At 43.5% G+C, this 15,677-nt stretch overlaps 1 protein-coding gene across 1 annotated transcript in view; it reads left to right on the forward strand.

The window, feature by feature from the left end:
* The window catches only part of reln (reelin), a 94,558-nt gene that overhangs the window by 41,758 nt on the left and 37,123 nt on the right, over nt 1–15,677 (forward strand). The window contains exon 4 of the mRNA XM_073472238.1: nt 9,230–9,300. Within this exon, the coding sequence (XP_073328339.1) occupies nt 9,230–9,300 (71 nt within the window). The remainder of the gene's footprint in view (nt 1–9,229; nt 9,301–15,677) is intronic.

Here is a 15,677-nt window from a genome sequence, read left to right on the forward strand (position 1 = left end):
AATTTAATTCAATTGAACATTTTAGCCAAAATGCCAACAAACATTTGCTGGTGTCTGTTTTTCTGTTTAATATCACTGTAAATTAAATAATTTAATGACAATAATAATCTTTGTAGCACATTTCTTAACAAGTTGGACAGTGGACAGTGAAATAAAATAAAATACTCTAAAGATAAGTAAAAGGGCTTTTCAAATGTCATAATGCAAGTACACAACAACAAACAAACAAATAGATAACAAATAGATAAAACCAGGTCAAAACAATGAGAGAAAACATTTACAAACAAGCAATAAGCCTAAAACAAAATCCAGAAATTTACCCCGACCAACCTGCTGCCTTTAGAACTTAAAAATGCCTTCTTATAAGAGTGAGTCTTTAAAAGCAAATTTAAAAGTGGTTACTGGGTTAACCAACCTGAATCCCTCACATAGGCTGTTCCAGAATCTAGGGACATTTACAGCGAAGGCCCGGTCCAGTCACCAACTCAGACTTGGGGACAACCAGTAGAGCTGTATTAAAGGACCCTTAGGTTACAACTTGGCACATGCTGTATGGGAATAGAAACTCAGTGAGGTAGCAAGGTGCCAGACCATGAAAAGCTGTACAAGTTTACAATAAAATGTTAAGATCAATTATAAATGTAACCAGTAAGTGAGGCTAAAACTGGAGCAATGTGATCAAATCTCTTTGTATCCTTAATATGAATATGTTGCCTTTGGATCTGGGAAATTGTTTTTTATATTTTCAGGCATTTAACAGACATAACTTTCAATTAATTCATTAAAAGAATAAATAATAGATTCATGTGTAATTAAAGTGATCATTAGCTGCTGCCCTTATATGAACTCACTCTCTGCAATTATTCCTGCAAATATTATAGTGAAGCTACACTGTAGGCCGGGAGCAAACCTTTTCTTACACACAAAATGCAAACCAACTCACGCTTTAATGATTGCAGAAAACACAGTTGTGCCCCACTTTTTATTCTTCTTGCTCAGACATGACAGTCCACACCGCGACATAATGTACTGAATGCTTTGCTGCACTTAACAGAGGTGAGAATGGTTAAAAGCCTCCTCTGGTGAATGCAAAGATGCACTGCTGTGTCTCTTCCTTTCTTTTCCTTTATTCTGCTTCACTTACAGCCTCCAGGCAGTCAGTGCTATGTGTATGTGTGTGTGTGTGTGTTAGTGTGTGTGTGTGTGTGCATGGGGGTTTTAAATGTAACAACAGCTACGTTCAGAGAAACATATTCAAACGTAACTCCTAACTTTGTTACTCTTTCTTGCTCATGTGGCCGTATCTGAGTGCTGTATGCACACATGCAGCCCCACACTGACAGTTCCTTGTGTGTTGGTAGTTGGTAGTGTGTGTATGTATGTGTTTGAGCTGCAGTGTTGTGTACTGTCTCCCTGTGGGTCTCAGACAGCTGCCTGGCTAGAGATTGCTTTAATTACTGCACGTGAGCCTTCATCCCAAAGTGTTTCCCCGAGGAGACGGATGTCTGCAGATCTAATGGCACACCGGATCTCTATGTCACGGCACGCTGTGTATACATGTGTTTATATGTATTTATTTGCAAACACTTGCATGTTTGCTCTTTTTCTACTTCTCTGCTACCTGCGGTTCCTCTGTGGAGACTGATTGAAGCCACTTGTAGGAGCAATTAGGAGGAGAAATAGAAATAGGGCAGGTGGGCGCTTAAACGCTCTCTTGTCTTGTTATCTGTAATTGAAAAGGAGCGGTTCCTGTGTTGTAATTATTCCGGGTGTTGTTGTGTTGTTGATACTGCCATCTGTTCAAAGCAGGCAGGCCTGTGTGAGGACGAAGTTTGTGAAACAAGGTGTTGCATCGTATGTCGGTGCAGACTACAGTCCACTGGTGCATGTGAAAACAGCCTCGTTTGGCTGCTTTTGTTGAAGAAAAGTCTTTGTGCCTTCATTTCATTCATCCACTATCAGTATTCAAGACATCATTAAGGGGCGACCCTAATTACCTTTGCTAAGGAGGTTATGTTTTCAGCCGTGTCCGTTTTGTCAGCAGGATCACACAAAAACGACTGAATGGAATTCCATGAAACTTCGATGGAGGATGAGTCTCGGCCCAGAATGGACCTCATTAACGTTTGTTGCAGATCTGGATAAAGGGACAGATCCAGAGATTGTTTTCTCACTTTCTGTTACATTGCGAGACGGGGCTTTTTTCAATTTTTTTGTATATTTCTCAGGAAATAATTTGTGGATCTTAATGAATAAAATCAGGCATATTTTGGTGGCTGGTATCTATTAGTAGGTAAAAAAGGGGGCTTAAGGGCCTTGGCGGAGGTGTGCATTCTACTGAGTGCCATTCTAGTTGGGATGATAAAAACAATAAGAAAGAGATATACTGACGAGAAGGTAGGTCCACAATTGGCTGATAAAAAGCCATTAAAAACATCTAGATTAAGATAATTATAAGGTAAAATAACAATATAAGACAATTATATACAAAAAGATTTGAGACAATTTTTCTGAAATGGCCAAAAGGTATACGTGTGTTGACTTAAAGCAGGTGGTGTATTTTGTTCCAGGAGTCAGGTGCACTGAAATTAAAAGCAGTCTTTCCAAGTTCAGTCCGAGCTTGTTGAACATGTAGCAAGAGCCAGTCAGCAGAACAGGTGTGATAAAGCCCATCTGAGCGCTAACAACAGCTGCAGCAGGTAGACGTAATTTTAGACCGGTAACATACAGTAGATTTATTTCTGCTTTCACGCGTGGTGCTAAAAATTTGGGTTGACCTTTTTCCAGTTTATTACAAGAATGTGTCCTTGAGCTCATCCAGTCTGGTGATTGACAGCTTGTTGTATTAATCAGAGGTCAAAGGTCAGAGTTCAGACATCAGGCTGGCAGCTGATCTATCTCACCCAGCACCTAATTTCTCCTGGTATTAGTCTTCTCTATTGATTTCCTGTTATTCAAGTCAATCTTTCAGTCAGTTTAACATAAAATCACTGGTTAATGAGCTCCTCTCATCACTAAAGCTCCATAGAAGCCTGTGGCTGTGTGACAGATTCACTGTAGACATTGGGCCAGTGAAAATGAAAGATTGGTTCAAGGTAATCCCATTCTGGCATTGTAGATTTAGAAATACGGGGTAGAAATGTGAAGCATGACAGAGCACATAAATCTGAACCACTTTTTCCTCCACAGGCCGACCAGAGCTGCAAATCTGACAGAGTCTACCCATATAATTCCAATTTTCATATATCACACATTCACATACAAGACAGCAACTCTTATATCTCTCATATTCATGTGTTTAACCTTTCTTAAACTTTTAAGACGTGCCAGTTTTTCAGAATTTGGCACTACATCTTCAACTTTTAGAGGCAGAGTCATTCCCGTGCTCCTCAACAGATCAAAGCCTGGACTCCTGTTGCTGTTTACCCTAAAGGTCTCTGCATCCATGATGTGGTCTTATTTCCCAAGGGATGGGCCACGACCCCTGAAATTATATACATACACCCGTGTACACAGAGACACACATGTGCACACAGATACATGCATAGTGCACTGATCGATACTGTCACAAATTGTCCACATCACATCTGTGTTGCACCAACATCACACACTCTCATCAGCAGGTCACCGTCCCACCTGCTGGGACGCTGACCTCCTTATAAATTCTAGATGAAATACAGCGTGGAGACTGAAAAAAAAAAAGATAAAACATGATTTTAAATGCAGCAGAATGAACCATGCTCAGGGGAGACGGGTCCACTCACATTTTGTGAGAAATGATTGCTTCACATTCTGTGCTGTCTGTTCCTGCAAATGTGACTGACAAGATGAATTACAGACATGACTTGTTGTGGGGATTCATCTTTGGGTCGTTGACTCTGGGTCAGTACTGTAGATTCTTCTCTTTCTCCCCATCTTGTCCTAGTCTGACCCTCACCGAGGAAGCAAGGAAGGGAGACAAAGGTTTTTAAAAGGCAGATTTTTTAAGATGAAATCAACAACAGAAAATAAGCAGTCTTTTTAGACTCAACTCTTTCTTTTCTCCTCACATATTTACTCCTTACCGCTGTTGTTTTCCTAATCTCCCCTAATTATTACTCGCTAACAGTAGTCAAGGTCAATTGCTCTTCTCCTGGCTGTATACTGAGCAGTAACTGTGCGTCTTCTGGCTGTATTTGGAGTCATAACTCTCTGTGACCCTGTGCTAACAAGCAGGTAATTTGCCAAACAACTCCCAAATCCCTCCTCTGTGGAGCTTCATTAAATTTGCATGTTCTCCGAGAGCCTTTTTCAATTAATTAATTTAGGCGTGGAGGGAATGGAGCGTGGGGGAGTAATGTGATTCTTCGAAGCCAGTTACAACTTCTCAGGCCCTGACGGGTATGACAATATCAAGGCTCGGTTGAAATAAATAAAATAAAGAAACAAAGAAACAAAGCTTCATCTGTGGTTTTCTGGAGATTCTTGTTTTCCTTTTAGTCTGCGTCTCTCATTGTCCTGTCTTTGCTTTTCCATCCTCCTTCCTCTCCCGTCTTTTACTCGTTGTCCCTGATTGTGGTGCCATAACCGCAGCTGGTCCTCAACGTGGAAGATAAATCAACCAATTAGGGTGTATTATTTTAAGGGCTTGGTCCAAATGCACCAAATCAGTGCTGGCGACTGGAGCTGCACCCCACCGAAACTCTTCGTATTAATCATGATTACCAACAGGCCTAGTGAGCTGGGAGAGAAAATGAGCTTTTAATTGGGATTTTCAGGAGAACGGGATGGAAGAGTCTAACGAGGCAACGCGTGTGTTCTCCACCCCGAAGATGTGATAGTTATTGTGGAAAGAGAAAATCATTTTCTCACTGGTGGAGCGTAAAAAACGTTTCAAAAGTTTGTTTGTGTGGTCAGTTTCAGTGCATATTCCTTTCTTTAAGGTAGCAGCAGCTATATTTAACTGCATGTATATGGCTTTAGGGTAAATCAGCCGCTGTGCTCCCCGCTGTATGTGTGTGTGGTAGTGTGTGTGTAAGTGTGGTTAGCAGGGAGCTGTCAAGCTGGCTCCTGGGGGATACTTATGGCCGACAGCAACATGTAATCTAACATGGAAGACATGCTTGGTAATTACCCACTCCAGGCCCTTTTGGGAGCTCTTTGAGTGACAGCCTGTCCATCTGCATACATGTTAAAGCTCATATGTGGCTTGGAGTGTGTGTACGTGTGTGTGTGTGTGTGTGTGTGGACTGGATCTCTGCCCTTACTCACATGCCTCGCTATTTGACAGCAGATTGTGGACTTTGAAAGACAAGGCCATCTAACTCCCATCACTATTTCCTCTGACCACATCCCCCCATCCTCTCCCTTCCTCCTACATTTTTCCATTTCTCTCACTCAACCTTTTTACTCAATCCCTCTTTCTGTTTCCCATCTCTCAGATTTGCTCCTCTTGACTAATGAGAGGGGAAAAGGTGACACTTATTTTCACAAGATGAACGATCCCTCGTTTGAATCGGAGGAGGAAAAAACACAGCAACACGTTTAGGACCTTAATTGCCTTCCCCCCCCTCCCCCCCCCCCCCGAAGAAAGTCAAATTAACATTTAGATGTTCAATAAATGTTTTGTGTGTATCAGTGCTGTTCTCTGTGTGTGCATGTATGTGTGTGTGTGTCTCCCAGAGTGGAGGCGGTAATGAGAGACACACGCTGAGGAGCCGCTGGAGTGTGACGGCAGGACAGACGCTGGCGTCGCGCTGCGCCGATCACACACTCCCCGGCTCAGACTAAATGCCCTCTCCTGGCTACTGTTTTAATGACATGACACGTTATTAAGTCACACATAGTTGGACCACCAGAACACAGCCTTCACACACTTTCAAAGGAACACACACTCTTTCCCGCTGAATATCTTTTCCGCCTCTGCTTGATAGATGCTTTTGTATTTATCGGAGGGAAAGACAACAACGTCATTAGAAACAGACAAGTGCGTCTGGACTTTTCAAACACTCCTCTCCTCTGCATAATTGCATTTTAATGAGCTTTCCTTCAAAATGACTTTACTTTACACATTTTTGAGTTACTTTATAGTTTATACTCTGCTTTACCTTCTATGCCACTGCATTTATCAGACAGTTGATTTACAGATTAAGACGGTTTTACAATATTGATGCATTGTTATAGATAAACATCCAACAGTATATAAAATTGTTAAAAGCATAACTATGCTTCTTACATACTTATGAATCCGGTATGTGACCTCAATATATAAATATATAATGACACTACTTTGACAGGGGCCATTCTGTTGCATAATAACTACTTTTACTTTTGATATAGTACATTTTGTCATACTTTTGCACTTGAATTCAGGACTTTTTACTGTGGAGTATTTTTTACATTGTTGTCAGAGCCAGGACCGACCCAATCCAATATCGGTAGAGGTGCTGATACTGACATAGTTCACTTGTAGGATATCGCACTGACGTAACCAATCCGTGATCCACTGCAGATTCCATAGACTGATTCACTGCTGTCAGCTTTGCCGTGCATTTTTCTTCTACCTGGCTTGGTAAGGGTTACAGTCACAAATGTGTTCAGTGAGTGTAAAAGATGTGTGTGAGGTCAAATGTGCCCTTTGATGGAGCCCAACGTCCCGTGGCACTTAACAGAATCTGTTTAGTGAACTTGAGCTGAGGCTGTGTTTAGTAAATATTTAAGGGCCTTGTTCCTACATCCCCACCCGCTGTTCGTTACGCGCCATCTTTTATTCATAAATACCAAACTCAAATTAGTTTTCACCCAATTCTGAAATATGAGTGTAATTAAGTATGTTTTCTCCACAGCTCTGCGCGGGCACAGGAGCTCTTTACTAATTAATGAGGGGCCGGTTCATTATTCATGAGCTGAGATGAACGAGTAAATGCCTTGGCACCCATAAAAGGCCTGAGTCTGCACAGTGGGCCGGGCTGGGGGAGAGTTTGGGAGGTGCAAGGCAAAATCCACACGGGACTGTAGAGAGGGAAAGACGAATGAAGCAGGGGAAGGAGAGAGTCTGAAAAATGGATGTGGGGCTCACTGACTCAGCCGCCCGCCATATTGTGCACACCCCATAAAGTATCGCTGATTTTTAATCCTCTCGTCCTCCTTTTAGTCTGCACCGTAATGGACAGTGTGTCTACTGCTGACCGGGGTGTGGCACAGAGCACACACACACACACACACACACACACACACACAAACACACACAACTGTCTGGACTGCTTCCATAGAGTTTGACGTATAGTGATTTTGAAATCACAGCGAGGTTACTCAGAGCCCCACTTTATTAGTTTGACTAAGATAAAAGAAATGTTGTGTAATGTCTCTGGATCGTGGGAATATCCTGAACACAGAGACAACAGTGTGTCCTTACATGGCACAGACCAACAAAAGAGACCTCTTATTTCCACAAGTGGCTCCTTGAAGGGACTTTCTCACTGTATGTGGGCGGCTCACATAGTTCTATGTAAGTGTGTGTTTTAGTGGTTTGCTCAGATCATTTGTGGTTTGTAACACAAATGATGTGTATGATTAACAGCAAAGCCAAATAACAACATGAGACATAAGTGCCAGACAGATGAGACTTCATCTGCCCTGCTCTCCTTGATGGACAAGCAGTGTTAGGAAACACGTCACGGCTGTGATATTTATCCTCTTTATGTTTTTGACCTCAATACCATTCCAGCTATTTCTCCCCTGTGTATTATGTGGGGAAAACGCAGGTCGAAGTGGTGTAATACAGCTTTTACTAGCCATTTAAAAATGAGCAGCTGTCTCCGCTTGCACAGGACTTTCCTTCATTGGGCCACTATACAGTAGATCCCAGTTTGCTGCTGCAGCTGACTAGAATGAGCTACAAAATGCTCGAGGTCTCAAAACTTTACAATCTTTTTCCAATGACTAATTTCAAGGACTCTGAAAATTGCAGCTTCATTCACACTCTCTCCACCTTTTTGTCCCAGTTATGGGCTTTTATATTTCTGTCGTTCACTATTTATTGTATTACTATCATCTAACAACTGTAGTATTATTATTATTGTTATTAATATTATTCATAGTAGTATTGTGGTGGGGGGTTTTTTCATCGGAGAGATGACAGTTCTGTACTCGGCAGTATCTATCATCACTCTGCTATTGAGAACGGGAGTGGATCTCTCTCTACATGTCTCAGTGTCTGTGTAAAAGATCCCACCGCACCATGAGCCATTTCACCCTTTTTAAAGCTCTCTCCATTTTCAAATGAATAATGCATTTCATGGTCACCGGAAGGAAATTCATATTAGATTCGGTACATATAGCACGCAACATATAGGTAGTTTTACACTGCCACGCGAGTAGTGCAGTAGAGTAGTGCAGAGGATATTGGTAGATATTTGATAACACACACTCTATTTCATACTGTACAGGCACAGACAAGTTGCATTATACAATAATGTGAATCCTCACCCTGGACAAATTTCCTCCTGGTCAGAGGATAGTCAGAGGATATGCAGTCATATGCAGTTTTCACATACATACTCTGGACAATGTCCAGAGAATCAGATCTAGATATAATCCAGGGTCGCCCCTTCACACATGTAGTGTACAACAAGGGATTGGAAAATTGGTTTGGGCGAGGGCTACTGGTTATTCAGAGCCCGTCCCACCTGTAATAATGACTGCTTTTGTGTTTATGTCAATACTTCATGTGTTCGGATGTGTCTGCACACAACGTCATCAACACGCCCACTCGCTTGCTGTGAATTCTCTGGACATGCTCTGTTCACACATGGGCTCAATCAATATTACATAGAAGTTGTAGTGGGTAGCTGGCAGTGTAAGGTCCATTTAATGTCTGTGCCAAGTGATTTGGACATTTGCGTTTACACATGCAGCTCCTCGGGGCAATGTGGAGACAGTTTCAGTGAAGCAATGCATGTGTGAAAGGAGGCTACAGTAACAAGAACTCCAACTTTGCTCACCGTTAACTGACTTACTTAAAGCTATGTATTTAGTCATTTTTATCCTACTATTATGTGTAAATTTAGCCTCAGTAAAGCTTTTGTTGTCGTTTTTACCTCAAACTCACATTGTAATGAACTTCAGAAAAATGTCCCCCTTTATGTAACTCACTTTGTTTGAGAGGGAAATGATGCCATCTGTGCACGATTGATCATCATATAAAAAGGACAGTGTGGTTAACTCTCTCTCTCTCTCTTCTTTCTCTCAGAGCCACAGCAACACACCGAGGACAGATCCTTTTCAAGGATGCTCTGGCCCAGCAGCTCTGTGAGCAGGGAGGTGAGTAGCAGTAGCAGGGACAAGACAAATATCACCCTCTATGACAAGAAGCATATATATATTCATACATGAAGAGACACCTATGTTGAAGCACACATGTGCACCGACACATATACATACCATACCATACCATACCCCCTTCCTCACTTCCCATTACTGTCAATCACATGCACAGATTGTCAGAATATAGATGACACAATATGGTTGATATGCTGCTTCTTCATGACAGTGGCATTGCAGCACTTCCTGGCTCTCTTTCTGCCTAATGATGCAGCCGGAGCCAGAGATATTTGGATGTCCTATATTGCCAGCTTAATTTCAGCTTATGCTAAACTCAGCTTCTTTTCCCCCCTCTCTCTCTCTCTCAGCCGGAGATTTACGCTTTATGGCCGACACTTCTTACATCCACTTTCTGTGACAGTCTTAAGTAGCTATTGACAGACAGTGCAGTCCCACTCTGCATGCTGAGTGTGTATAATTGCTTGTTTACAGGAAAGAAGCCTCCTCCTCAGTCAAGAACTCCTCCTTGTAGATCAAATTTGACTTAAATGCTTAAAGTGAAGTACACTAACTGCTGCTGGGTTTTTTTTGCTAACTGTTTCGGGGAAGAAAACAACTCAATTTCAGCTTTAAAACATATATCGAGTCTTCATTGGAAAAAGATCATCTCTGTGGCGAGTCTCTGAGGACTCTTCAAGACAAGTGTGGCCCTCAGCAGGTCATTGGAGAAACTACTGATGATTGTAGCACATGCCAGGAAGAGAGTGCTCAACTTCATGGCACCATGCCCACTTGGAAAAGATGTGGCACAGCAGAGCCCTCAGTCAGGCCTGGAAGAGTGACAGAGAGAAAGTGGCGAGGCTCTTCTCCTCTGTCTCCTTGCCCGAGAGCTCATCCGCTCACCACCGCTGACACACTGCCCCAGTCTTCCCCCCTCTGCAAATAATATATCTGCAGCCAACAACAGTCACTTAGTTGTTTAGTGCCAAGGCCCTGCAGTATCACACTAACACACAGCTAGTCGCAGCAGACAAGCTGGAAATAAGAGATTTAGACCTTACAAGGCCTTGGAGGAGGCAAAGTTGTGAATGGGAACAGAGGGAGAGAAAGTAGCAGTGAGGTATTTAAAAAGAGAGAGAACATGTACAGGTATGAGAGGCACAGAGGGATGTGAGGTGGTGAGAGTGATAAGGGGTACACAGGAGCTGAAGGTTGTCAAGCTATGAATTACTTGTGTCAGTAATGACAGTCTGTCTAATTGGTAAACGAGAGACGGGAGGACATAAGGACAAAGATGGCGGGATGAAGAGATAGTAGTAATGAGAATGATGAAGGTCATAAATTACAGGTGATTTGAGTGTTTGTTGGAGCTGGCGCGGTGATTTAACATTATTAACAAAAGAAAAGTGGGGAAAGAGTAGATGTGAGCGGGTGGATGACCTTGTTGTAGGCTAATTCCCTTGATGGCCAATACTGCATCGCTCTTTCTGTCGCCAAACTACGCCAGAAAATCTGAATTACAAATGAGAAAGGAACATGCCGTAGGCAACAGAGGGCAAAAGGAGACAGAGGAGAGATGAGAGAGAGGAGGAAACAGAAACAGAAATGGGTCTGATCATTTTTTGGTCTCTTGTGGATTGCCCAAATAGAGACAAGCATCATTTTTCTCCGCTCCACTGATCTAACTCACCGTAGTCAGTTCCTCTTCCTTTTTCCAAACCAAAACCTGCGACTTCAAAAGAGCTGCGCAGATTAAAAAAAAACTGGAATGTGCAAGGCCCTTTCATAAAAATGAAACTCAAGAACTTCCTTGACATTAAACAAACTGATCTGTGGTGCAGCCAAAACTGTATTACTGTGTAGCAGAGAAGTGTGCAGGACACAGATTAAACAGCTAAAGTGAAAAACTATGCATAATTTATGTTTATTGTCTTCGTTCCCTCGGCAAAGTCAGACTCAAGCTGGTAGGTGAAGCAGAGGCCTGTAGACGTTTCCCTTCCAGCGGGATCAAATAGGCTACCGTCCCAAATTCAGCTGCAGAGTGGCAAAGAGAGTGCAGACCGCTGTGAGCAAAGTTACTTCAAATCTAGGCATTAGCATTCAAAGTGGAATAAAAGATACGGGGCCAGCTCAAGCCACTTCAGAAGTTCATATGCTTAAGACTCAAGCTTTGAAGAGCTGGAGAAATGAAAGCTATCTAAAGCAGGGTTATGATCCATGGAGGAGAGAGAGGGAAGGAGGGAGAGTGAGAGAAAGGAAGGGATGGAGGCAGGGAGAGAATCTAAGGGCAGGCTGCTCGAATAAGAAGGCAATCAGGGGTGATCAGCCGGGGTGAGGACTTTAAGAACAAATGAGCAGATTAGCCAGGGAGCTGGAAAAAGAAGGTTACTTTGGAGTGTGAATTTGAGCTTGCCGTGATAAAGAGATGGAGGAATAAACTCTAGTGTAAATAAGAGATTTAAGGATAAAGAAAGAAGTGGAGAGGTATAAGCCTTTAACTCGCTGTGGAACGTCTGACATGCAGCACTTCGCTTCCCAGTAACAGAAAGCCTCCCTGAAAGTTCACGGAGACAGGTGTTTGTGTTAATGTTTCCACTCCGGTGCACCGAAACGCCTAGAGAGACATAAGCAAAGGATGGATTTGTGTGTGTGTGTGTGTGTGTACATGTGTGTAAGATAATCCGTCTAGCAGTGTAGGGGGATGCCTGGTCCCAGACACACTGCTCTCTCCTGGGCTCACAGAGCTCCTTTCTGCTGTGCCAGCACCATTCTTCACCCCATTCCTTCATTCAACGTCCAATCCATCCCTCTGACTTCCCTTCTGGTTTGCTTTGATCTACACCCCATTACTGTACTCAACAACCAGCACAGAAAAAAATGCCCATATTTTTGTTTTTATTCATGGATTCAGAAGACAAAACTAATAGAAGTATGACAGATACTGCTGCAACCAAATGAAATGCAGAGCACAACGGAGTAGTTCTTGGCACCAATCAGCACATTGCCAAATTGTTTGGACAGGCTCCTAGAGATTCTTTCGAGCATGACGCGGCAAAATGCAAATTACCGCCACCGTTTTAAACGACTGCAAGTATACGAACAGACAGGCAGGAGGATGAAACAAAAGTACATTTCTGCTCCTACTGAGAGACCATAAAAAGACTTATTAAGCCTAGATGAGAAGAGCCAAGGCGGGAGATGAGGAGAGGCAGGGCTGGGCAAGGTAAGGGTGGAGTGGTTGTGGGTGTTGAATGGTGCTGCAGGCCGTCCATCAGCTCTATCTCCTGACAGCAGGGCCAGCGGTCCCTGCCTCCTGCCCAGCGTCGCCAGGTCCTCTCATTTCCAGCGAGGGAATAAATCAGGTCTTTATGGGCCTGGCCGAGTGCACTGCACCCCAGATGGATTATTAAAGGGACATATAACTCAACGGGGCCACTGCTCCCTGAGGGACGCCTGATCACAGCGCAACAGAGGAGGGACGGGTGGCCTCCACTCTCCCACCTCCTCGCCACCCACCCAGTCTGCCAGCCAGCCTGCTTGCCTGGCTGAACGCCGGCGCGCCTGCCATCCCTCATCGCTCACCAGCGAGAAACCTTGAGACCTCGCTATCTCGTCTATATTCCCCTCTTGCATCCTGACTGTCTCCTCGAGCCCTCTTTTGTCCTGTTTTTCATTTTCTCTTTTGTGTTCTTCTGCCATTAAGATAGTTCCTCTTTTGCCACTTTTTGTGCAATTTTCGTTGGAACTACCTGAATTACTCAACTCCCACAAGAAAGGTGGGATGATATGTGTAAGAATGTTCTTTGTTATTTCCCCTCCATCTCTAACACATTGACAGCCAGGAGATGTTTGCCAAGAGATAAACATAAAAAGCCCAAAATTGCATGCTAAAGAAGCCCGTCCTCATGTTTTGAAACACGGCCAAACTGCTTAATTCTCACTATTGTGAAGAAAAATATGTCTCACTTTTACCTTTACTTTTTCCACCTTTACTTAAAAGCATGGCTAGAAAAGGTAATTTGGAAATTGGAAAATAGTAGTGAGTCTAACTTCTTTGCTCTCCTCTCCACTCACCTATGATTATTGTAATGATGCCAATTGAAGCCCACACAAAGGCCCTGGCTTTCGTTGAGTGGAGTGAAGTGGCTGCGGTCTGACCTCGGAGAACTGATTCTTTCTAGTCATTGTAGAAGGAAAACAACAGCATCCTGCGTCCTGGTGAGTCAGTAATTGCAACCGCCAGTTAGAGGGGAGCGGCTCGACTTCAAACGCGGTTCACGTCGTCGAGGATGTGAGCCAGACGAAGGGGGAAAAGAGCAAACGAGAAGAGAACAACGGAGATTGGGAAGAGTGGGTGCAGTTTTCAGGGTGGGGAGAAAAAGAGGAGAGTGAGAGAGAGAGAGAGGGAGGAGATTAGAGCTGGTAGATGGAGAGAAGAGGGGGAGAAGATTTAACATGACTTGTGCCCTGCGCTCTTTGTGCCGAGATGTCTGAGTCTGCCAAAGCTTATGCTCATTTAGTCCCCCCTAGTATCACCCCAACCCTGTTCATCAGCACCCATGCGATTTTAGTCCCGATGCAGTTTATTGAGAACCTCCTCCTGTTTATATGTGCAGATATGTGTGCATGTGCAAAATAGCAGAGAGTTGGGTCAGCTGTGGAAGGCAAAGACGTGTGTGTGTTATGTGTGTGTGTGTGTGTGTGTGTGTGTGTGTGTGTGTGTGTGCGCGCCCCTCTGCGTGCTTGTGAGTATAAGCCCTGGCCAGGGAGATACAGGCATTAGCAGAGATGAGCCGCAAATAGAGGAGGCAGTAATTGAAGTCTTTAAGAAAGTGAGAGGGGATTAATCCAAGTGAAATGAGCGCCACTGTCTGCTCCCGACGCGCAGAGGGTTAGGCAGAGAGAGACAGAATGGGTGCGGATGGAGGGGTGGGCAGGAGGGAGAGATTGTGATAGAAGGCAAGTGAGAGAGACAGCAGGAGAGCGTGATGAAGCATGGAGAAAGAAAACTGTAAATGAGGCCTTTTTGGAAGCTTGAAGGGATTATCCACCCAAAAAAAAGGAAAAAAAAAATCTTTGGGCCTTTCTCCAGCCAAATGGCCTCACTAGAAAGACTGAGAGCGATTTAGAAGAGTTTGTTTAAGAGACGGGAGACTGTAGAGAGCAGAATACCAACCAAGCATTTATTACAGTATGTCAGTTTAAGAGGGTGGATTACCAGGAATTGGGTTTTAGTACATGCTCTTTTCAGGTTCAGTTTGTAAGATGAATATATGCTCATGTAAACTGAGCACACAGCTGCGTATTTCACTGTTATTGTAGTTGAGCAAAAATGTTAATGAGGGAGTTGCACATGCTGGGATTGATAGCTCCTCTAAACATGTTTTGAATCAGCAGACATCGGAGGATTAGAGGGGTGAGGAAGGGAGAGACGGAGAGGGAGGAAGAAGGCCCTTTGATCTGCTTTTAATGGGCTTCATCGTCGAGGCGAGCTCCAGCCACAGAGCTGAGCGTCAGGGCCCACCAGAGCAGCAGCAGCAGCAGCAGCAATCGCAGCCAGTGAAGCGCCCAGCTCTGTCACACAGGCCACTAAGACTCCAACTTCTACAGTCAGCATGAAACTTCAGCAGCGCTCTGTGAATAGCAAATCCATTTCTAAGCGTCCGGCATTTGGATCCAATTGGGAGAAATGAGGGCAGCTAACGAAAGAGAGGCTTGAGCTCAAAGTAAAGACATTTGCAGAGCCATTACGATAGCAAGAAACTTTTTTTTTTTTTTTTTTGATAATCCCTCCTCTTTTGGTTCAGGTTCTGTTGTTTATGAGGGGTTTTAGGTGGGCTTTCTCAAATGTAAGCCCATCTATTAGAGGACATTTTAGAACTGTAGTAAGGTTTGAAAGAAAGTCTTAAGTAACTTGAAATTAAACTTTGGAGTGAGTCCTCACTGTGTTATCTCAGTGCTTTTTATCAGGTGGGCAGGCTCATCCTGGATGGAGAACAGGAGAGAGATTATCCTTCTCTTCAGTCTGGAGTAAGGCAGCCTTAAGAAAATACCAGAGGAGAGTAAAGAAGCTCAAAGGGATTGAAGGGTGACATGTTCACTGAGGTTAAAACCACTGTGCCGCTCAACAGTGACTGATCATGAAACAAGGTTAAACTCAAATTCTTTAATACGGGCATGCAGCATAAACTCTGGATATTTGCTTGACAAGATGAAACAAATGTGTGTTAATTGAGTTTTACTTCATTTTCTCAACGGCTGAGTCGTAAATGTACAACAGGAAAGTTTTTGAGCTCGATTATCAGCTGGTGCACCCTTTTTTTGTGCAAGTCTGATTTGCATCCACCAGACTGTGTTATTTGTCATACTTTTCCTGT

Source organism: Pagrus major, chromosome 8, assembly GCF_040436345.1.
Source record: "Pagrus major chromosome 8, Pma_NU_1.0".
Classification (NCBI taxonomy): domain Eukaryota; kingdom Metazoa; phylum Chordata; class Actinopteri; order Spariformes; family Sparidae; genus Pagrus; species Pagrus major.